The 27281-nt window shown below is 39.8% G+C and overlaps 1 protein-coding gene across 10 annotated transcripts in view; it reads left to right on the top strand.

Annotated features, from left to right (window-relative positions):
- Positions 1 to 27281, top strand: part of DMD (dystrophin) — a 2428671-nt gene that overhangs the window by 2190185 nt on the left and 211205 nt on the right. For all 10 annotated transcript variants that reach the window (XM_077145121.1, XM_077145123.1, XM_077145120.1 and 7 more), the window contains one exon: positions 17490 to 17550. In XM_077145121.1, coding sequence (XP_077001236.1) covers positions 17490 to 17550 — 61 coding nt within the window. The remainder of the gene's footprint in view (positions 1 to 17489; positions 17551 to 27281) is intronic.

The raw sequence follows: 27281 nt of genomic DNA on the forward strand, positions 1-27281 counted from the left end.
TCATCATGACAGACCCTTCTGGGCCTCACAAGGACCTAGGTAGGCCAGGGAGGCCAGCACCACAATTCTGAATCAGTTTCATGACACGTGGGCACTATTTTAGTGGAATGCTGGCTCTGAAAGGTATTATTTTTACACTCCCCAGAAAATGAAGGCATTTGTGAGTTTGGCCTAGGGTAGCATTTTGTCATCTGTCCCAGAATACAATGCTCTGCACAACAGAAATGGTGGAATTGCATCCCTGTGGGCAAAAATCATTATTTCGTTTTTCCGTTTGGATGTTTTCCATTTTCAGGACACGACCAGTTTGGGGTTACAAAATATTTTTTGGTGAGAATTTTGAGTTGAGGACAAAAGGCATTTTGTCGCTTTGTAGACTTAATATGAACCGTTCCTGGCTTTAAAAACCATTCTTCCAGATTTTTAAATTTAATTTTAGCTATTAGCAATAAAAATCACCTTGATTTCAGCCTACTGGATGTGCTTCCCTGCTGTGTGCTATCTCCTTAAGGCTTTGAGGAACAGGGATAGGCTTTGATGATGAGAGTTATACTAAGGATGCTTGGAAACATATTGAAAAATTAAATTCCCTCTTCACCTCATACCTTGGGCTTACTCAGAATTTCTACTGCCTTATGACTTCTGTTTTCCTCCTTTGCTCTCTGACTCTTTCAAATTCCCCACTTCTCTGCCATCTGAGTTTCTCTCTTTGTATCACATGCACATTCCCCAAGAAAAAGGATTTGATTGGATCATTTATTTACTATCCATCTAAGTTTAAGGTCTTCTCATAGGCTACATTCCAGACTGTTAACCAGTCTTTTTTGATCTGGGCACTAATGACATTTTGGCTGGATAATTCTTTAGTGTGAAGCTGCCCTGTGCATTATAAGATACTTAGCAACATTCCTGAACTCTGCCTACTACATACCAGTAACGTCCCTCTCCCTAGGTTGCGACAACCAAAAATGTCTCCAAACATTGTCAAATTTCCCCTGGAAGGCAAAATTGCCCCCTGGATAAGGATTACTCCTGTAAACTAATCCCTTGACAATGTGTGGCCAAACAATGGAGACACATGGAGTATTAAGTAGAGTGACCCATGCCTGTGGAGTCACTGCAGATTACCTTTCTACTCCCCTAGGTCCCTTTCAATGAAAGGTAGTACCTTCAGCAGACAGCCTTCAGCCATCTGCCCCTTCCAGACTTGCCTCAGCTGCAGAGAGCTGCCTCATCCAAGGTCACACCCCTTCCATGGCAGCTCAGAACTAATGACTGACTGATGCAGGAATATAAAGGCCCGGTCATTTTGGCCCAACCTGAGACAAATCGAAAGGGCCATCATAGCTCGAGTTCTGTGGCATTGACTGAGGCTGTCATGGGCCTGCATCCCAGCTTGGCTTCTCCTTATTCCCACTCCTGCTTCCTTCGACAGGTGTTGACCTCACAGACACACCCTACTAAATATCCTGCTCTCTGAACTCTGTCTCACGGTCTGCTTCCTGGGCAACCCAGCCCATAAGGTGACAATGTAACTGACAGGTATTTAGAAACTTCTCAGAGGAAAAGGGCTTTATAAGAGGCCCATTCTAGTTATTCACTGGGTAATTCAATTCACTTTTGCCTTAATAATGAGGGTTGACCATTTTCTCCAGTGAAAGGAGTGATGATCATTATTTAAGGGGTCTGACCTCATGATCCCTATTAACAGGTAAGGACTTCTGGGACAGTATAAAATTACACTGGCCTCTTGCCTTTCATCTTAGGTTCAGTAGCATGCATACTAATGACTGGCAACAGTTAGAATGCAGAATGGTCGATAAAAGAGATCATTAAAGGAAACAGGTTGGAATTTAAGCACCATAGGGGTAACAAGCATGCATTGCTCTTTCTTTGTATTTTTTATTCCATGCATCTAGCACAATGCCTTGCACACAGATGCTGAATATGCCTCGATTGAATGAATAAATGGGCCCTCTTGAGATTACTCCTACTCAGAAGCAGTAGGAAAGAACTTAGTCCATTACCTAGTCTAATGTCCTGAAAAAATGATGTTCTGAGCTCCACTTTAATTTCAGTCAGATATGAAGAGAATTAATCCATTCCATTACTCAACAAATGTTGATTAAACGACCAATATAAGCCAAAGTCTCTTCTAGATACTGGGAAAATAGCAGTAAATAAAACAAAGTTCTTCTCTCTTAGAGTTTAGATTTTATTAATAGAAGATGGACAACCGGGTCATAGTGTCTGATACAGAAGAATAAAGCAGGTTACAGGAGCTACAGAAGATGGGGGAAGGGAGCTCGCCAAGGGATAGGCTGTCTGATATAATGACATTTGAGCAGAGAAGTGAGGTAGTGAGCCATGCAGATATCTCAAGACAAAGTTTACCAAGTGGATGAAACAGCAAATACAGAGATCCAGAGATAGGAGCGAACTTAGAAGATTTGAGGAATGTCAACGAGGCCAACATCTTGGCTGAAGCAGTGGCAGCAAGATGGAGAATGATTGATGTCACCTGAGCAGCCAAGGGCCAGATGAGGTAGGCTGAGGTTAAAGGTGAAAGGAAAGGAAAGGAGCATAGAGGAGGAGAATGCTCGAAAAGAAGGAACGGACTGACCTCAATGGATCGTGGCAAGCGTTATTAGAGAGCTTGAAAAGGACTGCCAGAGGACCAGTCAAGCTGACGGAACCAAGAGCCATGCTAAGGGGAGGGAGAGTGGCATATTTATAGAGCGGGGTTTATTGAAATCAAGAAAAATAAGAAACAAAGGAACAATGTCTTTTGTGGTTACATTTCTGTGGTTCAACATTTGGTATGATTTGGAGATTGTTAGGAATAGGCAGGTGGGGCTCTCCAGTTCACCAGGGTGGGTGAAGTTCAGTTAGTAGTGACAGGTTAGGTCAGTTTGTTAGGTCCATCAAAAGGCCTTTGGAATTTGTTCCTAGGAAAAAAGGAATACCTAGGAGGATTCAGGGCTAAGAGGTAACATTATCTGACTTACTTTGCCTGTAGCATTCAGTAAATCAGACACTAGGCACTTGGAATGGGAAGATGAGAAAGAAAAATCCTAGCTGTAGGACACTCACATTCTCACCAAAAGAGATAGACCTATAAAAAAAAATCACGACCTTCTATAGTGGTGGTAAATAGTGGATGTTGTAGGAGTATAGTAGAAGAAGGAATTAATTCTACGGGGAGGGAAATGAGATGCTCTATCTAGGTCAGTATTAATGTACATTCTCCCAGAGGCTACAAGCAAAATCCAAGGTAGTGTGTTGCATTGGATAGGAATCTAGGAAAGGATGCTTCTAATTGCTTGGTCCTAGATTTCACTAAGCAATCTTCACAAGATGCATTTGGCGATGGGAATCAGGTTCTCCCTTCTATTTAGCCATTCTGATAAGATGAATACTCCTCTCTCCAATTGTATGTGAAGTCTCCTTATAGCCCTTTGGTTCAGAAAAGGGATTTCGTATGTATGTATAATGAATATAAATATAGGTTTTAGAGAGCGCTAATGTTTTAATGAGGTAGACATAGGCTGACAAAAGAAAGAATAATTGAAGTGTTAAACAACATGGGGGCAATTTGACTTTGAAAGAGAAAGTCTGAGCAGGAACTGTCTGGGAAAAAAATGAGAAGAGAAATGGAATGGAATAAGCTCTTTGTATGGTGTCAGTTAAGAACAGAAGGAATTTATCCTCAAAAGGTACAAAAATGAAAGAATTTGTGTTGTGGAACCTGACCTAGGCCAGATAGCAAGGGAAAGAAATTAATTCAAAAGAGTAGACCCAGGGGGTCTGGGCAGATACATCTATGAGAGGTGCCAGGGGAAAGGGGAGAGTTTCGGATGGAACCTTCAGTTATTCCTGGAGCCCAAAACAAAAGCTAACAAGAACCTTGCTACCTTGGGGCAAAATAAAGGGCAACAGACTTATGTCTTAAATGGGACCATGCATAACTCCAAGTCAGAGGGTTCCTCTAACGTGGATTCACATTACATTTACAGAGAAAAACAAAGTAAATTGGGTAATGTGAAATTTAATTTAAAAATCAGAACTAAAAATAGAAATTAAAATGAATATGGCATTTTTAAAAAAATACTTAGCTATTTGTTTTGAATTCCTGAAGCAGTCCTAATATAAAATGCAAAATCTTCGTATTTGACACCAGCATGAGAATAACAAAAGGAAGATTTGTCTTTTTTTCATGTTTTGCTTGTCTGAGAACTGCCTCACATTTTTGAAGAGTCAGAAAAATGGCTGGAAAGGAAGAAAAGGGGCTTATTTCCTTGAGTAGCTTCCTGGGCACTTTCCTTGGTGGTTAACAGTCAGTTTAACTCTACAACCAAAGAGAGACTCTCTCATTTGCCTGGTTATCCTGGCGTTCCTCACACTGGTACTAAGTTAGTTAGTGTAACCTACTACCTTAATTATAATAGGAGTAGAGGTGAGAGTAGGAATAACAACACCGAGGGAACATTTTACATGGATTAACCTGTTTAATCGTCCCAACAACCCTGCGAAATGCAACCTATAATTATAATTATAATTATCTCCATTTCACAGAAGAGAAAACTGAGACTAGAATATGTTTCATAACATATTCAAGTTCATACTTGAAACCATTATGGATTATTGACTTTAGAGATGAGGTTCCAGAGACTAGCAAGTGGAAGTCCACGACTATCAGCTGCACAGACTGAAGGGGCTAATCCCCATTAATCTTCAGATCATGGTAGAGGAAATAACTGGTAACAAATGGGAGAGACTTCCACTTGGGGGTATTTTTGATCTCTTTGATGTTCTCTGTCTTTATATATATATATTGTATATATATTTTATATATATTATATATATATAAAATCAGTCAGCTATATCCACAATAATGCTTTGTAACAAGCAACCCCCCTCCCCAAACTGAGTGGTTTACATACAGGAAGCTTCAAGTCTCATGCTTATGGGGCTACAGGTCAACTGTAATTCAGGTGATCTAGGTAAAGCTTGACTGGGAAGCTCTGCTTCAGCAGATTAGCTGGGTTTGACTCCAGGCTGTGAGTTCAGTTCAGATTGTCTCCAAGTGTGTTGAGCTTTGAGGCCGAAGTTGAAGGCTCAGAGGCCACCAGGTGCCTGTTCTCAAGGCAGACCCCCAGTGCACACAATGACATGCCTCTGTCCGCAACCCAGCTGCTGAAGCCCCATTGGCCAAAGCAGGTCACATGGTCAAGGTCAAGGGGCTGGGAAGTACACTCTGTTCGCCCAGATGTTTATTTTTACTGTGGAGTCAAGAGCTGGTACCAAAATTCAGCTCTCCCACCGTCTTACTGCTCTAACTGCTGTCGTATCCTTAGCTCTTTCTCACTCTTCTTATCTTGCTTTCTAAGTAGGATGTACAGCCTATCTGTAGTTATTTGGTTTTTAATGTCTGGGTTGCTCCCCACTGTCTCAGGTTCCAAATTTTACTTTCCTTGAAATTTCCCTGGTACCTAATACAATCCCATTCACATGGAGAGCATTCAGTAAATGGTGTTGAGTCTGCCTGCCGTCTTTTAAAAGCACATCTGGAGAGACCCGAAAGGTACCTGGCAATATTGCACTTACTTGTTAGTAACCTGACTTAACCCAGATGGCCCACAGACTCTACCTACTATTGCCTGTACAAAAAGTTCTCTGATAATGCAATCAGCCAATTCTGTTCTGAATTATTCAGAAATTCCACGTGCATAAATCAGTCACAACTCTGTTTATTTAGACACCTAGCCTCCTACATCTGACTTTAGGAAACTTGATTTCTTTCTTACTCCCCTAATAATTGCCATGAGGTTCTTGAAGCTCTGTATAAGTTCCTTTGTAAGAGCTTTTCTTTCATGGGTAATGCTACCAAATATTAGTTCTTAGACTTTGCTGCACTGGGTGGCCAATAGTACTAGATATAGGACATAAGTGTTTATCTCTGCAGCTCAGTCACCTTGCCAAGTAGTTCAGTGTGAACTCTTGACTTCTCAGATCAAATGTAAGCCTGATACTCTAAATGACTTGGCAATCTACTGACAAATCCCACAGTGTGGTATTCTGTTCTCCATGTGCAATGGTTGCAGAGCTCGGTGTTATCTGCCTGACAGCTCATATAATATTTACAGGTTGTTATTCGTGAGGAATTTTAGTTAGCCATAAAGATTTTCACAGCTATGGCAGACATTAGAGGTCTCATCCATCACTCTTGTGACCTCCCCCTCTGGAATGTAACCCATCTGTCTCTGCTGTTGAAATTTTTATGGAAAATCTGCCCATCTTTGAAAGTTTAGTAAGTGATCTTAAAGTTTTCATTGAAGCTGTACTTTTGATATATGATATAGACGTATGAAGTACTATTCTTATTTTAATGTTTTGAAAAGTGTTTAATTTAACTTGGCCTTTCAGCTAAATGACAGAAAACTTACTCCTGCTATCAGAACTGTTGCATCACATCAAAACAAAGCAAAAACCATATACAAAGCAATTGCGATGGGAAAAAAATATGCGCATGCACACACACACACATACATTTGGCTCTGCTAACTACCTTAAATATTAAATACTGAATTATAATCTTGTTTATGACTTTTTAAGATGTGAAGAAAGGTATAGAGGAGTTTTCCATATAATATAATATTATAAAGATGACCCTAAGAAAATTCAAGAAAGAAATGAATTGAGTGGTCTGGTTTACAGAGAAGGAGAGAGGGTTGACAGCCTTCCAGATGCTGCCCCTCTCCACGTCCATTCTCTTGCATTCATACACAAATTTTCAAATGATTGGTCAGGACCCAATCCTACCACTTCCCCCACCACCTATTCCCTCCTTTAATCTCGGTGAACTGGTTGCTGCTGTCACTGCTCCTGTGAACTTGCCCTCTTGAAGTCACCAGGGATCTCCTTGTGACCAAATATAACTTCCTCTTCTGTGGCTGTAGTCCATTGGAACCCGTAGCTGCTCATACCCCACCAACTGGGCTGTCCTTGAACTGTTTCTCGCCCTACTTTATTATAGTTTATGTATTGTTTTTCTTTGATGGCTTTTCTCCTGCTAGCACCATTTTTGGGCATTCAGTAGAGTGCAGTTCTTTTTTTTTTTTACAGCCTCTCTCCCTTAAAGAGTCCAGCATTGGGCAATTATGAATAATGCGGCTAAAAAACTTTTGTGTACAGTTTTAGCTGCAGTTCTAGTGCTTGTGGTCTTATCCATTTGCTTGAATTTGGTGAAAAGACCCATCTTCTAAAATTTCATCCTAGATCATTGCAGCAGACCCTAAAGAAGTAAAAGGAATCAAAAGAGGAGATTATGAACAATTATATGCCAACAAACTAGACAACTTATATGAAATGGACAAATTCCTGGAAAGACCTATACATTTTTTCCTAAAAAATAATTTATCTGAAAATCACCCCCACACACAAACATATACCTTATTTTCTCTGCCAGTGAAACCCCCGATTGTTAGTCTTAGAAGTATGACGTCATCTATGATTTCTTTCTTCCCCTGGACACCAAATTCACTTATGGAATATTTCTCAAACTCCACTTTCTTGCCTCTGCTCCATCTGTTCCACCAGAACAATCTTCTTACCTTTTTTCACAATGATCATCTGATTATAAAATGGTTAGTGGCCCTTGATTTCCCACCATATCAAATATAAACTAATGGGTTCATCATTTATACTGATGAACGGGGAACAAAGGGTCTAGCAAAGAATGAAAGATCTGTTGGGCAGATCCCATTGCTCTGGACAGGCAGAGTGTTGGAAAGAAGTGCCATAAGCCCAAACACTTAGTGTCTACAGGTATTTCTCTCTGCTACAGTTTATACTACATGAAGCACATTATTGAATATTTGTCAAAAGTAGATGCAAGGACTGAAGACAAATAAAGCCCAGCTGAGGCAGGGATAGGTTCTAGGGTTACTGTCATTCAGACAGCATCAGGAAGTATGTGATTACAAATGTTACTTGTATGGTGTTTTGGTTGCTAAAGCTGCTGGAGTCCAATATACCAGAAATGGATTGGCTTCTACAATGGGGATTTGCTAACTTAAAGTTTACAGTTTCGAGGCTGTGAAAACATCCCAATTAAGGCATCAACAGCATGTTTCCAGGACTCTGAAGATAGGCTGCTGGCATCTGGGACACCTCTGTCACATGGGAAGGCACATGACAGCATCTGCTGATTATTTTTGCCTAAGTTCTGATTTCAATTGCCCTCTCTGCTCTCTTCAAACTTCTCTCGGTGTTTCTTTCTGAGCTCTCTCTGAACTTCTCTGCCTTTTATTCTCTCATAAAGGACTCCGATAAAGGATTAAGACCCACCTTGAATGGGGTGGGTCACATCTCGCTTGAAGCCTCCCGATCAAAAGATCCCACCCACAACAGGTCTGTACCCATAGGAATGGATTAAAAGAACACGGCCTTGTCTGGAGTACATAACAGCTTCAGACCAGCACATAAAGGGATTATATCCATTTTCTTATCCTTTCCTGACAACATTTCAATGAGGGGAGATAGCATTCCAGTTTTGCATGTGAGGAAAATAAGTCTCAGGGAATAAAAAAGACTTGCTCAAGATCATGAAGTCATGGTGAAGTCAGGACTCAAATCCAGTTCTTCTGACTCTGTTTTCTAGACACTTTCTACTTAATCCAGGCACCTCCCAAGAATCTGGGTTAGGCTTTGAGATAGATGCCCAAAGTGCTGGATGCTTTTCTGAACTCAGGGAACTTGCAATCTATTGGGAAAAGAGGGGTTGTGAGAGACATGTTCCAAATACCTGTATCAGGCAGTATATCCGATGCACGTTGAGAATTATACCAACGGCATGTGAGTGACCTGCAGCAAATAGAGCATCCTCTTTCCACCTAGATCAATGAAGGCAAACTCCTGCTGACAGGAGTGTAACTTATATTAAAATACGCATAGCCTTTGATCAAGTAAATACGCTTCTAGGAATCTTGCTTAAGGAAATTAACAAAAGTTTGTGCAAAGATTTATCTACCCAGATGTTCATTGCGGCCTTACTTGTAACAGTGAAAAAAACAGGAACAACGTGAATGTCCCAAAGAGGGAAGTTCTTCAATGAGTTATGGGTTCATCCACTGATGGAATACTGTTCAGCTATTTAAAATCCATTAAAACCCAGCAAATATTTACCTTAGAGAAATGAAAATGTGAGCCTATATAAACCTGTACACAAAGTGTTTTAGCAGTATTATTCATAATTGCCAAAGGCTGGAAACAACCCAGATGTCCTTCATTGGGTGAATGGATGAACAAGCTGCGGCACATCCATGCACTGGAATTCCAATCAGCATTTTGAAGGAATAAACTATTGATATACACAACATGGATGAATCTCTCATGCATAATGCACAGTAAAAGAAACCAATCTCAAAAAGGTTGCATGCTGTACGATTCCATTTATATGACGTTCTGGAAGTGATCAGTGGCTGGCCAGGTGTGGGAGGTGAAGGAAGAACTGACTAAGAAGGGACAGCATAAGGAAAATTTGAGGGGTGATAGGATTGTTTTGTATCATAATCGTGATGGTTGGTACATGAATCTATGCGTGTGTTAAAACTCATAGAACTGTACCCCCAAAATGAATTTAGGTGTAGGTAAAGTTGAAAAACCACTTCTATATATTCTTCTATACTGATATAGAAGAATATATAAGAATGTGGAAAAGTATACATATTATATTTTGTTCGCAACATATTTTAAGTGAAAAGGGTAGTATAACATCTATGAATATGATATGATCTGGCTTTCATAAAATAAGTGTGTGCATGAAATGGTTTATAGGCAAATGTTAACAATTTATACCTGAATGGTGAAAAGACTGGTGATCTTCTGTTCTTTTCTGCGTGTTTCTCTACTATAATGATATCGTTTTTTGCAGTCAAAAAGAGAAACTCAAATGTTATTCAGAAGTTAAAGAATAAAGAAGAAAGGCCTGGTGCAAGAGGTAGTAGCTAAGCTGAGCCAGGAATGATTTTAGCATTCCTGATAGAACCAGAGACGGTTTGGGAAGGAGGTGGGGGCGGGGGTTATTTAAGAGCAGGTTTGGCTGCATGTAACAGAAAACTTAAATAGCAGTGTGTTAAAAAGGGTAAGGGTTTGTATGTTCCTCACATAGAAATCCAGAGATAAGCTGGATATCCTTCGGGGATCCAAACTTCTCATATCTTTTTCCTCAGCCATTCACAGTGCATGGCTTCTGTTGCAGAAGTTGTCAAGGCCTTGCCCATATCTGCTTGGGCACTCATCCTGCCCAGGCACAGCAAATCCAGGCTTCCAACTAGAAACCCCTGAGATGCTGCCTTAAGGCCTTTCCTGGCCTTTGGAGCCTGCTCCCCAGCACACAGGGCAGGCCAGAAGGGGAGGGAGTTAATGACCCCCCCGACACACACTCCAGAAGTGGCCCTCAGTGATGGGGGTTGGAAGATAAATACCCAGTATTTCCCTCCCCCCCTTGGTTGGGATGACTGGCAAGTGTGTTCTGTCTCTGTCAAGGGGTCATGTACGGAAGGAGTGAGAGGGAAAGATGCGGTGATGTCAGCATGTGGAGGGCCTTTGAATATCAGGAAAAGGAGCTTTAAAATTAGTTTACAGACAGGCGTGCTATGAAAGATTTGTGAGTAAGGGAGAACGATGTATTCCAAATAGTACTTTGGAAAAATTAATCTGTTAGTGCTATACTGGATTAGCTGGGGAGCATCTGAGGGAAGTTATGAGGCTGTTGCCATAGTGGCAGCATGAGGCCCGGTCTTCGCTTTGCTACTCCACATCTACTCTCCGTGCTCCCCCACCTTGCTCGGTGCCTTGGGAGGTTACCCTGTGTGGCCTGCATGATTGGCGCCCCCACCCAAGCCCTCTAACTTCTTGTTGGCCTTGGCCAATGGAGAGCCATGGAAGGAGATGGGGGGAAGACGGAGGATGAGGTCAGAATGTTTATTCCTCTAGGTCCCTCTTTGCCAAGCCTTGACCAAAGATCCTAGCAGGTGGCTCTTAATGGCTCCTTCCCCTGGCCCCTCAGACCTAGGGGCAGTGATGGTTCCCTGTTGTTAATGACATTTTCCTCTGTGGTTTGCCTACACCCTACACCCTACACCCTAAACAGCCCCTTTACCAAACTCAATTTGAATGGGCCATCTGTTTTCCTGCCAGGACCCTGACTGATAGAGCCCTGCTATAATGTGAGTTTCTTCTAAAACCTATTCCCCAGTATTAAACTATAAGGTCCTCAATTGCATGGGACATGGTAGCACCTTTCCCCACCTCGCCCACCCCCACCCCCACCCAGAAATTCCTAGCACAGGGATGAGCACATCATGTGCATTCAGCAAATGCCAACCGGTTGATTTTAATGGCAGAATGTGAGATGTGGTCATGAGAAAGGATCCTCAAAGACCAACACTAAGGGCAAAGTGGCAGAAACTGTCTGTACTTGGCTCCATGGCCAGCACACAGTAGGTGCTCTGTATGGTTTGTCACATAATGAGCGAAGTGAGCTAAGGGATTGTTTTGTTTCTTTAGGAATTGAGACTGTGTTTCTGTCTTTATTGAAAGAAAATAGGTCTCGTCTTAGCTCTTTCGAAATTAGCTTCTCTGAACCGAACAGATGATTTATTTTAGACATTTAGAACAGGACCGGTGGTGGAGATTATAGATCACAGGGAGGCAAATATTGACCAGAATAAAAGGAAGCTGTTTATAGTCATCAGTAAAGCGATGGGAAATTCAAAAGAGCTCCTCCAGGAGGTGGTGAATTTCCTGACAATGAAGTCATTCAAGCAGCTCCTGGAAAATCATTTGGTATAAATGATGTGGAGCATGAATTTAGATATCAGATAGAGTACAGAGAGCTGGGAGTAGATGATTTCATGACCCCCTTTAAGATTTATTGATTTACTCAGTTTAAACAAATGTTTATAGAGTACCTGTTACATACCACACACAATAAAATAGAAGAAATAGAAAGACTAGACAGACCCTGATGTAATCCAGTCTATACTCTTTACTGGTTGCATGACCTGGGATAGTTTACTGTACAATTCTCAGCCTGTTTCTTCATCTGTAATAACGGAATAGCATGACCTCATAGGGTGTTTGGGGGGATTACACTAAGTAACCTACAGTTCCTGTGTTTCAGTTTACTAGGCTGCTGAAAGCAGATATCATGAAATGGGTTGGCTTAAACAATGGGAATTTTTTTAACTTTTTTATTGTATAATAGAACATATATACAAAGCAAAGAGAGAAAAAAAGCTGTAGTTTTCAAAGCACTCTGCAACAAGTAGTTACAGGACAGATCCCAGAGTTTGTCATGGGCTACCATACCATCATCTCAAATTTTTCCTTCTAGCTGCTCCAGAACATAGGAGGCTAGAAGGAATAAGTATTTTTTTTTCTCACTACAATCGACTTTTTTTTCTTCCTTGTGAAAAATAATATATATGCAAAAAAAGTAATACATTTCAAAGCACAGCACGACAATTAATTGTAGAACAGATTCCAAAGTTTGGTATGGGTTACAATTCCACAATTTTAGGTTTTTACTTCTAGCTGCTCTAAGATACTGGAGACTAAAAGAGACATCAATTTAGTGATTCAGCATTCATATTCGTTTGGTAAACCCTACCTTCTCTGCGTAACTCCACCAACCCCTTTGAAACAATGGGAATTGATTAGCTTACAGTTTGAAACCCAGAAAATGCCCAAATCGAGGCATCATCAAGGCGATGCTTTCTTCCCGAAGACCAGCTGCCAGCGATGCTGGGCTCCTCTGCCATATGGCAAGGCACCTGGTGGTGTCTGCTGGTCTCTCCCTTCTCTTCCATGTTTTGTTGCTTTCAGCGTCTTGCATCCATGCCACTCAGGCTCTCTCTTCCTCTCCACACCCCCTCTTCATTCCATTCATAAAGAACTCCTATAAGAGGATTAAGACTGAGCCTGAATGAGGTGGGTCACACCTTAACTGAAACAGCTTCATCAAAAGCTCCTACTTACAATGGGTTCACACCCACAGGGATTCATTAGATTTAAGAACATGTTGCTCTGGGGTGCATACAGCTCCAACACCCCCCCCCCCATAAACCTGGCACAGAGGAGACCTGTAATATGTTGATTTTTTTCCTGTAGTCCACTTCCTGAATCATCTGATTTCATTGAGTAATAGAGTAAATTAAGATCTATTACTTACTGACCTAGGACTTCTTTCAACGGGCTAGTTCATGGGATCTTAATAGTTTCATCGTATGCAAAATACAAATAGTGATACCTAGCTCACAGGTCATTATGAGCATCAAGTAAGCTAATTTGGATCATGCTTCAGGCACGTAAGAGATGTTTTCATCCACTTCTTGTTCCTTTCCCATCCTACCCCCACCTGCCCCTTCTTCTAGATCAGGCATGCCCAACAAGGCGATATTGCCCCCAAGGTGGTGAAAAGCAGTTCTGGATGAATGAAAAACTCTTACTTTTTTAATGTACAAAAACCACAGATATACAGAATGCAACATAAACAGATATGCAATATTATCTGTGGTATTAAAAGTTCATGAGGTGAAGCAATTAGGGAAAAAAAATGTCTAAAAAGAAATGACCTCTCTAGAGTAGATCCCCAATCTAGAATGTGTTTCCAAACTATTGGTGGGATTTGCATGCTTCTGACGTACCCAGTGCTTGTTCCTGGCTAGTAGCTCCTCCCTAACGCCTTTTTCTTATTCCAGAGGTCAGTTTTCTCTTTGAACATTTTGTTACTTATTTTTCTAACCTGCCCCACTTGTTGTTGTTGTTGTTGTTGTTGTTTGACCCGACTATGTTACCAAACGCTAAATCTAATGAGAAAAGTGGAAAGATGGATGAATATGTTCGGGTCTGAATTCCTGAGAGCGCTCTTTTGGCACAGTTTAAATAACATTAGCATTCTTTTAAATTTTCTGGTTAGGCCCCTGTGTCGATTAAAATATGGCTTGAACACCAGGGTGCATCACCTGGAACATTCTGTTTATCATGCGCTGAAAAAATGGTTGATATAAAAACTTCCCCTAAATAATGTGGCCTCTCTTTGTGATTTTCCAAACTACCTTGGGCACAGGATTGAATCCTGTCACCCTGAGGGAAGAAAAGCATTTGAAGATGAAACTGCTACCTTTTCTTGTTCTTAATGACATACTGCATCTGTAACATGAGGTGAAATTCTGAGGTTGGTTTTGGAATGAATACTCTCATGGCAGTTTGCTGTGTAAATTCAGTAGACAATACCCCATGGTGCTTGTGCCATATGATAATAGATGATTTTTACCCTCGAGAATCTGAATCACAAAGCTGCATTGGAATTACACGTGGTGGTTATAGAAACATCTGTATAAGAAAATACCAAAGGACAGCTTGGTGTCATAAAAACTATTTGCCAATAAATCTGCTTCTGATGGGCTACTAAAAATGGACATATCAGACATAAAAGAAGTGTGTGTCTATTACGTAGGCTGGCTTTGTGAAGGATGGCAAACTTCCACTGTTACACTGAGATAAGAAACAGCTGCTCTTGGTTTCAGCACTACTGCAAGAAATGAGAGAATAATTCTGGAGCATACTTATGAGAGGTACCATATATTTGATCAACTTTGGGGCATATGCAAGACCAAAATCATCTGGCAGCCCCGAACACAATTACTGACAACCCTTTAACGATCTCTTGAGAAGAAGACCTGAATCTGATCACATAGGCTCACCAGCCAGTTGTGAACTATTTCTAAAGCAAGTGGTTCCAGTGTGTGTCCATATGTGGTGGTGACAGGGAAGGGAGGAATGGAGGAAGGTCCTTGTTAATTTCCTCTTTTTGCATCAAGGACATTTTTGAGTATAGAATTGTGTGGCTTCAAATGATGACTGCAAAATAGTTGCTTAGGTGAATTTATAAAATATGAGTGAAAAGGGAAGGAACCTCTTTCAGGGCAACACATTAAGGTAAGATGCACTCTGGCAGGGGTGGGGGACTTTAAGAAAAAATTAGCAATTGAGAACTTCAGTTATAAAAGTTTAAAATCTCATATTGATCTGGACTTTATAATTTTTTTCTAAGAAAAAAAAGTTCTTCAACTAGTTAGCTCAAGCATATACTGATTACTCCCCCAGCATGTTAATTTTTAACAGCACCAAGTCAAGTGTAGTTGCTCTATGTAGGTCTTGTGACTAGCTCAGCTGGGCACCACTGCTTGTCCTCTGTCTGTTGCTCAGTTATCTGGTTGAAGTTTATTTGTTTCAGCCGGAGAGCCCCTGAGCCAGGCCAGGCAGCCCCTCCAGCGCGCTTCTCACTGGGAGATGCCTAGGAAGGCTACCAAACTGACTCTCTTGCTACCAAAGGATGTACCCAGCATCCTCTGAATCAGAAAGAATTTCTAGAGCATTAGAATAATAAAGAACTGGAAAGAGATAAAGAGAGAAATTGTGGGGGCTCAGTCTGTAGAGACCTTTCAGAAAAGCCTAGCCCTTCTTTTCTTGGTTTAGGCATTCAGAGGCTCAGCATTCCCGGCCAGTGAGGACTGGACCAAACGCTCCCTGAAGTTCTCTTCTTCTTTTATGATGCTGTGATTTTAAGAAGATGCTCTTAGCAGCCAGGATTCTGTGATTTCTAGCTCTCTGCCTGTTCCGTGCTAGAGAGGTCTTGGGTTTTAGGTTTCTTTAATGTCACACTCTGACCATGCAGGTCAGAGAATCCATCCCAAGTTCCTAAACCAGCTCTTATTTACTCTCTGAACTAATCTGGGTGGGAAAGGAAAGCTGGTGCACCTTAGAGAAGAAAAACCGAAAAGAGGAGAGTCGAGCAGAAAATGAGAATAAGAGAAAGGGAATGAGAGAAGAAAGGAGGGCAGGAGTGAAAGAGAAGGGAGCAGAAAGAGAGAGAGGACAGAGAGATTGGCGGTGGAGCAATACTTCCAAACAATAGAGAAGTGTCCTCTCCCCTATATTAAAAAGTTTGGCCTACCAAAATGAAAAGGCATAATTAGTGGCTAAATACAAATCCATTTCCTATATCATTTTTTTTTTACGAGAATAGACAATATCCAGGTGCTGCAAAGATATTTGGTTATGTTTTTAACTGCCATGGTGTAAGATATACTTTGTATATTTCCTATATCTTTTAAATTACATGTCACCAAGCTTCAAAGTAGTATGCCTTGTTAAAGGATGGGTGATTGAACCCTCTATTATTCTATATAAAACAAAGAATCTGTAGTTTCATTTCCCTTCAGTTGTGTGGCATGGGTGAGGTTAACTTTTATTCAAAGCTGTTCTTTCACATTATACAGTGTAGTCAAGGATATATTAGCTTTGACATTTTCTTACATCTCAGTGTGCTGTGGAGTGAATTTGCTGTAAGACTAATTTAGAAGGGAGCTTTTCATGGAAGGAAATAATGGTCAGCATCAGCTGTACTTCAGATTATTAACAGAATGAGATTTGGAAAAAATATGCAAATACACATAAAATGGCTGGTTGTTAATAAGAATGCTTCTTATATTTCTATTCCTGGTGTTATTCTATGTTTCTTAAAATTCCAGTATCTTGAAACTAAATTCAGGAGGCATGTTTATGGTTGAGAAAATGTTACAAAGCCTCCTAAACACATTTGTTTTGTCTTCAAGAAAGAAAGACAAAATCGGGTTAAACAGTACATAAAAGATATTTTTAGGAAAGGAAAAAACAGCCTACAACTTAAGTATTTTGTTTTTTAAAGATGTAATGGCGATCGATTGGACAAATACACAATAAATTCATTGTAAAACAAATTCCCAGTATGTGAAATTTAATTTCACCTAGAGGATTCATCACCCCATCACAAAAGCTTTATTACACTCTAGTATTGGGGGGCCATTCTCTCACTGTTTGGCTAGCTTCACTAATAAGATCATCTGATATTTTGAAGCACCAATTAAACATATATCCGGTAAATGAAATTGGATTCCGTTTAAACAACATAAAGAGAAAAACAAGCATACCAGAGGGCTAAGTGTAGAGCTTTAGCTTCAATAACTTGGAATGTAAATATATCGCAGAGGGATGTTTCAACTGCTAAACTAATAAAGCCCAGTCAATCAAAAAGTAAAAGATACCAAGCAGCAGCAACAAGCCGTGTTATAAGAAAAGCCCCCAGTGGAGCCAGAAGAGTTTCTGCTCGTTCATTCAGTTTCTTATCTGTTCTATAGGTTTAACGGTGGAAAAACTTTTTTTTTTTTTTATCCCCCGTTGCATTTATCTTTGTGCCTGAAGGAGTTCAATTTCACTTAAGATTAGGACAGAAATTTCAGAACAGCAGGTTAATCCGTCCTGTCTTCATGGGCAACTGGGCAAACAGAACGATATCAGTGTAAAATTGTAATTCGGAAGATTAATGTTGTCTTTCCTGTTTGTGGTGAACTTGCATTCTTTTTTTTTTCTTCCTTTTTCAGCTTCTGTCCAGGGTCCCTGGGAGAGAGCCATCTCACCAAACAAAGTGCCCTACTATATCAAGTAAGTTGGAAGAGTCGCATTCTTAAAGGAGCATTTATTGTGGCTAATCTGTGTATTCAAGAAAGAATTCATTTTAAAACCCAATGCTAGCCTGGCCTACAATACCTATTTATTTCTTCCTCGCAGAAGCTTGGATAGCAAACTCATGGTAAAATTACCTCTGTAAATTTGCTGATGCAACAGGGAACGGCCTTTAAGGAAAAATCCATTTAAAGCAGCATTTGTGGTATGTTTTCTCAGTGGGAGAGGGAGGGCAGATTTACAGTGGAACAAAAAGTTTCAGACAATGTTGTTGACAGTGGGAGTGAATAGATGCAGCAACAGTGGCATTCCTTTAGGGATTTCCCCACATTTTTCTTCAGACAAACATGGAAGATTTCTAGAGCTATGTGCACACAGATGATTTCAGGTGACTGAATACTTCAGAAACCCAAAAGGCAGGCAGCAGCAGTCCTGGCGATTCGTGGAGCTGAGATGCTCATTCTAGATATGTAGCACCCAGCATTTGTCACCTAACAATGACAGAATGCTTCTGCTTTCTGGGACCATTTGTGTCAGTGAAAGGAATACAGGTGCCTAGAAGTGCCTTCTGAAGGAAGATGCATGAAATATCAATGGTGATACATCCAGTTGATACAGAAGAGAGAGAGGAGAAGACATGGAGTTATTATAATACCTTGACAGTCTCTTGTCAATCGGGCAGTAGAGTCTTACTTTAATTTAATTTTGAATTGGCTGCTCTCCCCAACAATTAAAATTAATTGAGTTCATGGAATAGTCTTCAATACAAATTGAAGTCTCTGAATTTGCTCCAGCCATGAATCAGACTAAACATATTAAATGCTTTCCTTTTTTTTCCCATTTTTTTTCAGCCTGTCATTTTTGATCTAGTCTGTTTTTATTCTTCCACTGACTATCAATTCTTCATAATTCAGTTCTGAAGCTATAACAATGGTCCTAGATCTTCATTACTACAGTTCTTAAGAAATTTGACTTTATACCTCTATTTTGTTATCTCAGAAGAAGGAGAGTGAGAGGACCCTTTCAACTCTGAAAGAAAAGACATACCCTTAAGGTTTTCCTTTGTCTTATAAATTTTTCCAGATGAGAGGCCTCTTAAGTTTGGAAATTCTCCTTTAACATACTTTGATCCTGATTTTTAATTTTCTTATATTTTATTTCATTTATTTAGTCTCACTAAATTACATATCTTAAATGCCTACTGGGGAGCATACGTTTCGTTAAAAAATATATTGATTTAGACAGGTACAGTATTGCTTTACTTCTGGGCTATGTTTTACGGAACAATTTTATTCAGACTCTTCACATCTATCTTCTACCTCAATTCGTCATCACATATTTTCATTTCCAAGATGCTTGAGACGTGCTACTTTTTCAACACATTTATCAAGCTCATTATCCAGTTCTTTTATGAATGGAAATAAAGGCTATTTTTCTCCTTTTGTGGATGAACTTTTAGGACCATCTGAATATTATTAATTATAACAATAAGAATAGTACCAAATAGAATCTGAGACGTCTTTAAGCCATTACTCTCCAAATTATTGTCGGTTTCAGGCTCATTAAGGGTCTCTAAGGGGACTCCTAGCATGCCTCAGCCCCTTCTGATGTTATACCTACTAGAAAAGATCCCAGTCAGTTGCTGAGGGGAAGCCAAACTAATTCAGTCCGAAAAATTAAAAGGAGACAATTACCAGGAAAGTAGTAATCCCTTCTGTCACTCTCTTGTTCTTCCTGAGTGGAATTAGAGAGTAGCTAAGTATTCTATGTATCCGATGCTCCTTCACGTACTTGAAGATCATGGTACTGGTATTGGTAAAGGCACAGGTCTGGGAAGAAGAAAACTTGAATTCTAATCCTAGCTCTGGCTTTAGTTGTTTGTGTGACCTTGGGCAAGTCACTAAACCTATATATAGATTGCTTTCTCATTCATAAGAAAAGGAGTTGGACTGGCTGATATCTCAGGTCCTTTCTAGCTCCAAGAATCAATGAGTATGACTCATTCCATGGTCTTGTCCGATTTCATAAACCTAGGCTCTCAGCTTTTGTTTTTTCCCAGTAATTTTATCTTTATTTAAAAAAATATTTCAAGTATTAATGTAATATAAATTCTTAGTTTAAAAAACAATAGGAATTTTATTTTTATACTGTTTAATTAGCTTGATATATGCCTTCTCAACCCACTCCAGCTTTTCCAGGTACCTCTTTAACGAGCTCAAATCTTGATGTATAATTTAAGGCTATTAGTCTTCTTGGTTCAGTGGTAAGAGATGTAGAACAACACATAGGAAAAGTTAGTAGAGAGATGTGTATGGAAACCTTAAAAGCCTCTGAAATGTACTGTTCCATCAAATGTGTAATTTTTTTCCAGGATATCTCTCATTTTTCCAGGATATCTCTCAAACTTTATGGAGAAGAACAAATTTTTCTATAATTATAATCCATTTTAGATTAGGATTATGTAATTTCTCAAATATACCCCTGTTTTAGTTTGCTAATACTGACAGAATGCAATGTACCAGAAATGGGTTGGCTTTTATAATGGAGATTTATTAAGTTACAAGTTTACAGTTCAAAGGCCCTAAAAATATCCAAAGTAAGGCATCCAGATAAAGATACCTTGACTCAAGAAAGGCCAATGGCGTGGAACACCTCTGTCAGCCTGGAAGGCACATGGCTGGTACTTGCTGGTCCTTTGCCTTCTGCTTTCAAACAGCTTCCCCATGGGCGTTTTTCTTTTTGCATCTCCAAACATCTCTGTCTTTGTGGGTTCTGAGCTTTTTCCAAAATTGTTCTCTCTTAAAGGACTCCAGAAAGCAGATTAAGACCCACCTTGAATGGGGGGAGGTACATCTTCATGGAAACCACCTAATCAAAAGGTCCTACCCACAATTGGGTGGGTCACATCTCCATGGAAACAACTTAATCCAAAAGATCCTACCCAAACAATAGCTCTGCCCCTATAAGATTGGATTAGGGAAAAGAACATGGCTTTTCTGGGGTACATAACAGTTTCAAACCAGCATGACCCCTAAAAAGTGCAACTGCAGTATAGAGTGAACACATATTCATATAGTATATTGTGAATAAAGAAATTATAAATGCCACTTGCGATATATTATTACCCATTACCATTGTCCAAAACACATTTGTTAAAGCAAATTACATTGAAATACCTACAAGGTTCAGAGGACTTCATGTTCTGGCAACTGCCATTCATAACCTCACATACCTTCTTTGTCCAATAATATAACATATAAGTTTAGAATGACATTGCTATAACCAATCACCAGTTTTCCTCTTATCTTGCTTATCTTCAGTTGTGTTTAAGAGTTTTCACCACACTTGCCAGCTGAAAAACCAGGAGCCTTCTCTGACTATTTATTTTAATGCTTTCTAATTTTTCCTTTTCAATGCTGGGATAAATTGATCATCTACCCCAATAGCACAGTTCCTACTTGTTTGTTGAGTTATGTACTCATCCCTAAGGTTTTAAATCATTAGCAATATCTTTTGCCCTACATTGCAAATCAGGCAGCATTTGTGCCTGCATCCCGACAGCAGCTTTACATATGATGCTAAGAACCTTGATTTTGATACTTCAAACTTCATGTTTGTCTAGTTTATTACTCTATACCATATATCATTGTTACAGTTTTAATATTCCCTCTCCCTTGGGGCTCTCTTATTCCTGCCAGCATCTCTTTCAGGTTATTTGATTACAGCTTTCATTGCCGCTGAAAAAATAATCACCAACAGTGTTCAACCTGTTATAACTGCCTTTTCCACTCTCTGCCATTTTGTAGTTTTTTTGGCCTACTGTCAAACTCATGAAAATTTCAATATAATAGTCTTTAACCAGCTGCTGCATTCTGTTAGGATTTCGTTCACCTCTTTGCGTTGCATACTCCCATATGGGTAAACCAAACAGAGCCAAGAGTTGGGACTCTCTTGCTTTCTTAATGAGTTAGAAGATTATTCTTCTATGTCTGAACTGTCAAAAGAATTTAGGAATCCCAAACTTGTATGGAGGTTATTCCTGCATAGATTCCATACAAAGAGCGTGAGAAAAAAAGTCACACTAGGTCAGACTAACAGGGCAACTGTCCCAGAACTCTGTCCAGATGCAGGCACCAGTAGATGGTTGGTCAGTTAACCTAGCAATTTTCACTTGAAAAGTTTGGATGCATCATGACTATCTCTTAGTAATGCCTTGTAAATCAGTTGGCCTTGAGTTCATCCGGTGATCTCTTCAACTTCTTTCTCTTCCTCACCTCTGTATCATCGTGGGAATATGTTACATAAATTTACGGATGTTTATATAAATGAAGGCATGTTTCAATTTGCCTTGAATCAACATCCTTTAATATCATGGAATGACCCCAATTAAATGCTTTGAAACTCAGTGAATACATTTATATTTATCCACAGTGGACTTTTAATTTCGCATCCCCCTCTCCCTGCCCCCTGCCCCACTGCAATAACCCCTTTTCATCTTCATCTTCCCAGTCCAAGAAATCTAATCCTTTTAGTCTTTTAGTATGTCCTTGAATGAAAGATAAGCTTTCCTCTTGATCATCTTAGTTGCTTTTCTCTGGATCTTTTCCAGCCCTATTATATCTTCCTTGGGATGTTGTGTCAAGATTGGTCCAATATTAGTTACTACATTTGTTAGTGTTATCTCTAGTCTCCACTCACTCATGAAGAAGGTAAATGCTTTTCACTTTCTCCCATTGGTGCTGAAATGGAGAAATTGAAATCATATGTAGAACAGTTTATATGATCTCAATTCATCATAACCTGTTCTACAAATATTAGTTATAGCTGAAGCTTGGTTTTCTGCTGCTTTTCCATAATAGCAGCTGAAGTGTTTGACCTTGTATTTCTGCCAGCTGTCCCTTAAGAGGGATTTGATTTTGAGACAAGCTGGTCCTTTCCTCCTTCAAAGACGCTGTGGTTGCTAAATATTAGGAAGCATTCACTAATGAAACTCAGTAGTAAACCTGCTGACTCAATCAGCAGTAAAGCATTTCATCAGGTTCCCTTTCTAAGTATCTCTGAAGCACTTCACAGAAGAGTGAAAAATAGAGTTTGGGGGAACTTACTAACTGTTCAGCTTTTTTTACATGCATTGCTCAAGAAACAACTCATATCCAAAAGAGTATCTGCCTTTGCTGACTCTTTGGGATGTTGTGTACACTGCTGTAAATATTGCCAGATGACTTTGATCTACCCTTCTCTCCACTCTCAATCATAGGCGTGTTATTGTATCCACCAATTGCCTCTGAATTGTTCATAACTTTTTGGTGGTTCTTGCTTAGCAGAAAGCAATATAAAAACTTCCTGGCTGAAGCCAACAGTTGCCTCAGTCAACATTTCTTCTTACTGCTGCTGTGTCTGCTGCCAGAATTGCTGGTTTGGGTTCTGACCGTCCTTCCTGCTTTCTTAGGGCCTCTACTGTTCCTATGGCTCTACCAGTGCACGTGTTCGACTCTGCATGGAATTGTGACCATCTGCCTAGACTTACCTTTTGGACCTTGTGTTCTCCTGTTTCCTGTTGTTCTGCATTCTGATTTAAACTCATGGATCTTGTTCAGATTTTTATTATGCTCCCTAACTCCAGTATCATCGGAGTTTTGATACCCACCCACCCCCCACCCCCTTCCCCGCCATCCCCAATGTATCACCTCTATTACCACCTTCCGGGTAAAATTTCAGATCCCAAATCCTTCCCACATTTACATCTTGCCTGCCTTCTTGCTCCAGCTCCCATTAATTGTGTCAGGAGTTGCCCTATTTTAAGTTTTGTTTAGTTTATGTGTCCCTCTGAGTTATTGCTATTCCACTGCCTACATTTATATACCAGAGGAAGCAGTGGTTGATTGGCCATGTCTTAGCTTTTTTTTTAGTGGATGCACTTTGTGACCATGAGGATGGGCTCTGATTATAAGTAAAACTAAACTGTGGTATCTGACACAGAAAACATTCTCTTAGTTCTCATTCCTGATGCCTCACTGTGCTAGGAATGGTAACAGTCTTCTGACATTCTGTTGGCATATTGGATGAGAATTATGGGGCTTTTCTTCATTTTTCTTAGAATAGGAACACAATAAGTAGTATATAATTGTATGCTGTTTCTGGTCATATTCTTCTCATGCATATTTTACTTCAAAACATACCTTGTAACAGCTAACAAGACAATATGAAGTAATGGAAATATTAAGTTGACCAGGCATCAAAAGATTTGAAATCTAGTTCCAGCTTTACTCTTAACTGTTTGGCCAAGTGTGGATCACTTATCTTCTCTGGGGCTCAGTTTTTCCATCTGTCATCTAAGGTAGACCAAATCACATGGTCTCATGGGTCATTTCCAGTTCTGACAGTCTATGATTTTATGAATGTCCATTTTGAAATAGAAATTGTTTGTGATCGTTTTCCTGAGGAGTGAAAATGAATCTTCATATTCTCCTTGAGAGCGCTTATGGTGCCATCAATCTTATCAGGATAGAAAGGGCAAATAATCTTAAACCTTTTACTTAGCTGTTTAGCACCATTGATGATAGGAAATGGATATAAGAGAGAATCAGCTGTCTAATTTGAGCTGTCAATCTTTGAGGATGCTGGTGAATATCTCTGAGTAATTAAGTCTGTGAAATCACTGCCAAATGCCTGGTGCTCTGACTTTTGAAAGGCTTTAGTATACAAAGATTACCCAGAGGTCAGACTTCTCTGCTGTGCTTTCTCCACAGTTTGATGGTTCCAAAGGTCACATTAGCTGAGTCTCATTAAGCTCTGGAACCACGATGACGAAATAGTCAGTAATGCCCAATTGATGATATGAGCATGAAAACAACTCAAGTTAAGATATTCACTTAAAGAAAATGATGGAGACACCATAGTGTTTTACAGAGTCCCGATTTGGCCTTTGGTTCTGTAGACCACATAGATTTTGGCATCTTCTGTGTCTCAGAGGTTCATAAACAAAAGCTTGCAACCATCCTTGTATTTTTGTAAGCTGGTATATATAACCCTTGACTGAAATAACAGACTCCACGAGGATAGGTGCTGTTGTCTTTTCTCCTGGCATACTGCCTCACACCCGGTTCTCAGTAGATATTTGAATGACTGAATAAGTGAACACATGCCAGTAATTCCAAGTGTCTCACCATTCCTTGACTCCTTTTACCTTCAAGATATCTTCTCTTCTCTGTGGGTTAATTTAGACCTGCCACTCGAATACATCCCTCATAGTCTCTGGACATGAACTTTGTTATTAGAAAACATGCTGAGATTTTTAGAGTTTCTCATATCTCCTGTAGTGTGGTGCTCAGGAGATAAGCCTTAGTATTCATATCTGAAGTGTATATAGCAAAACCTGAGGTCTAGATTCTGTTCTGTCATTAACAGTATGAGCTCATCTAACTCATCTGGGACTGAGATGCCCCATCCACAGTGCCTGACATCACTGAACTCTAGCTATCTTTGTTTTAGTGGAACTTGGACTTTTTGTTTTCCTAAATGTCCCTCATGAGGCTTCTTCTGGATTCCCAGTGGCCAGTGAAGCTTTAACTTGATTGACCACTATGCTTCACTAAGCATTGTAAATAGGATCTATTTTTCAGGATGGGCTCTGGTAACCACTGAATCTTAAGAGGATGGCATCAATGGTAAATTATTTTACTGAGAGTTTTTTGTAACATTCTGTATGTTATATGTAATGTTTGAAGGTGGTAACATATATATATCCTCATATACATATATGTACATATGTGTATCTATATATATAAAATGTAGTAGCTAAAATATAATGTGTAAGGGTGCACAGGTGGTTCAGTGGTAGAATGCTCGCCTTCCATGTGGGAGACCCAGGTTCAATTCCGGGACCATGCACTGAAAAAAAAAAAAAAGCAATGTGTGTATGGGTCTAGAACTCTATTATAATACAGATGGCTCACATAGGTGCACTTAAGGAATGGCATTCGATGAACATTAATTGATTTTCCTTCTCTTCTCTGAAGTTGAAGTCAAACTGTCCTCAACTAAATAGAAGTGGTGGGCTTTTAGAAAGACACTCATAGAGCCATGTCCAGGATTAGCTATATATTTAGAATATCCTCTAAGGCCCAAATATATCCTTGATCAAATTAATTTATTTTCACTGACAGAGTTGCCACATAATTTGCCGTATGTGTGAATTCCCAAACATTCCTGAGCCTCTCCTAGGCTTCTCTAATTGCTTCCTACTCTGTCCCGCTGGGAAGCAGCATCCTGTTCCTTTCACAAGGGTCAGCAACAGTCCAGACAACATTTTTAAAATAACTTAATAACCCTGAACTGCTTCTCCCCTTTGGATTACTTCTTAGAGCATTAGTCCTTTGAACACTGACCTGATTGCAGAAAATGTCCCTTTCTCAGCAGGAAAACTCCAAATCCCATTCAGTCTTCCCCTCCCTCATTCCGAGGGGTGGGGCAGGGGTGGGCAAGAGGATTAAATCTTTCTGGCACACACACACCGTACATATATATTTCCTCTTTCAAAAAAACACCGCAAATGCATTGTATAAATCAGTGCCGCCACATTGCAAGTTTTTAAAATCCTTATTCAAGATAGGAAAAAAAATCTCTGCCTTCAGCAGTCTGAAAGCTCCTAAGAACAGGTCCTGTATGGGGTTTACCCACTGTCAGCATTCAGGGAATGATAACATCTTCTGTGATATCGTTAAATCCCAGTTGGATGAAACCCAGACGCTTCCCTGCTCCTTCCGAAACTTTCAGTTGCTTTTTTCTGTTTTTCTTTCTCAGTTCATCCACATCCATCTCGGCCCCCAGAGCCATTGCGTATCCAAAGTATAATTTTTTTAACTGACTTCTTTGTTGCGTAAAAAGGAAATTTTTGTTGCTTTGTTTCTTTTTAGTTTCCTCGCTTTTCTTAGTCTTGCGCCTTCTGTAAAGGGAGTATCTCAGTTACAACTCATATAATCTCCTAGACAGGAAAAGAAAGCAAAGTTTCATGTATCTATTATGTACTAAGTGTTATACTAGGTGTTTTACCAATTAATCTTCATGGCAACCTTCATTATTATCCAATATAGAAAAAAAAAAGTAAAAATCCAAGAGGTTGGTGGCTTACCTAAGTCACTCTAAATATAAGGATAGAAAATGGAGATTTAGAATAATAATAACCGTAATAATAAACTGAACTGTTGCTCCCAGCAGTTCCAACTTCCTAGTATTGTTGGTTGATAACTGGCCCTTAGTCGAACCATGTATGGCCAGTCCCACCACTTTCAGACTGTCCATGGGCTGTACCAGCACTGTCCTGTTGAGTCCTTCCCTGCATTGCCGGTGTTTTTTCCTTAGCTTACCTATACAGTCAACTTCTGCCACTGCTTTCTTGCAAAGACCTATGTTTCCTTTAGCTGCTTTTGCCAATACAGGGGGAGAAAACAAAACCTTGGTCAGCTCTGATGAAGCCCTTCCCTTCTCCATGGAGGCTGAGAGTGTCAAGGAATCCTGAGTCACATTTCCCTATCTCCATCTAGCCTAATAGATGCCACCGAATGTATTTCCTTTAATATTTCAAGTTCTAAGTCTTTTCAAAAGGTAGAGCATGGTCAACTCAAATGGACTAGAACCTTTTCAACGTTAGTGCATGTCCCTGAATTTGACACCATCCCCTCTTTCTGACAACAAATAAAGTCTCTTCCTTC

Source organism: Tamandua tetradactyla, chromosome X (genome assembly GCF_023851605.1).
Source record: "Tamandua tetradactyla isolate mTamTet1 chromosome X, mTamTet1.pri, whole genome shotgun sequence".
NCBI lineage: Eukaryota > Metazoa > Chordata > Mammalia > Pilosa > Myrmecophagidae > Tamandua > Tamandua tetradactyla.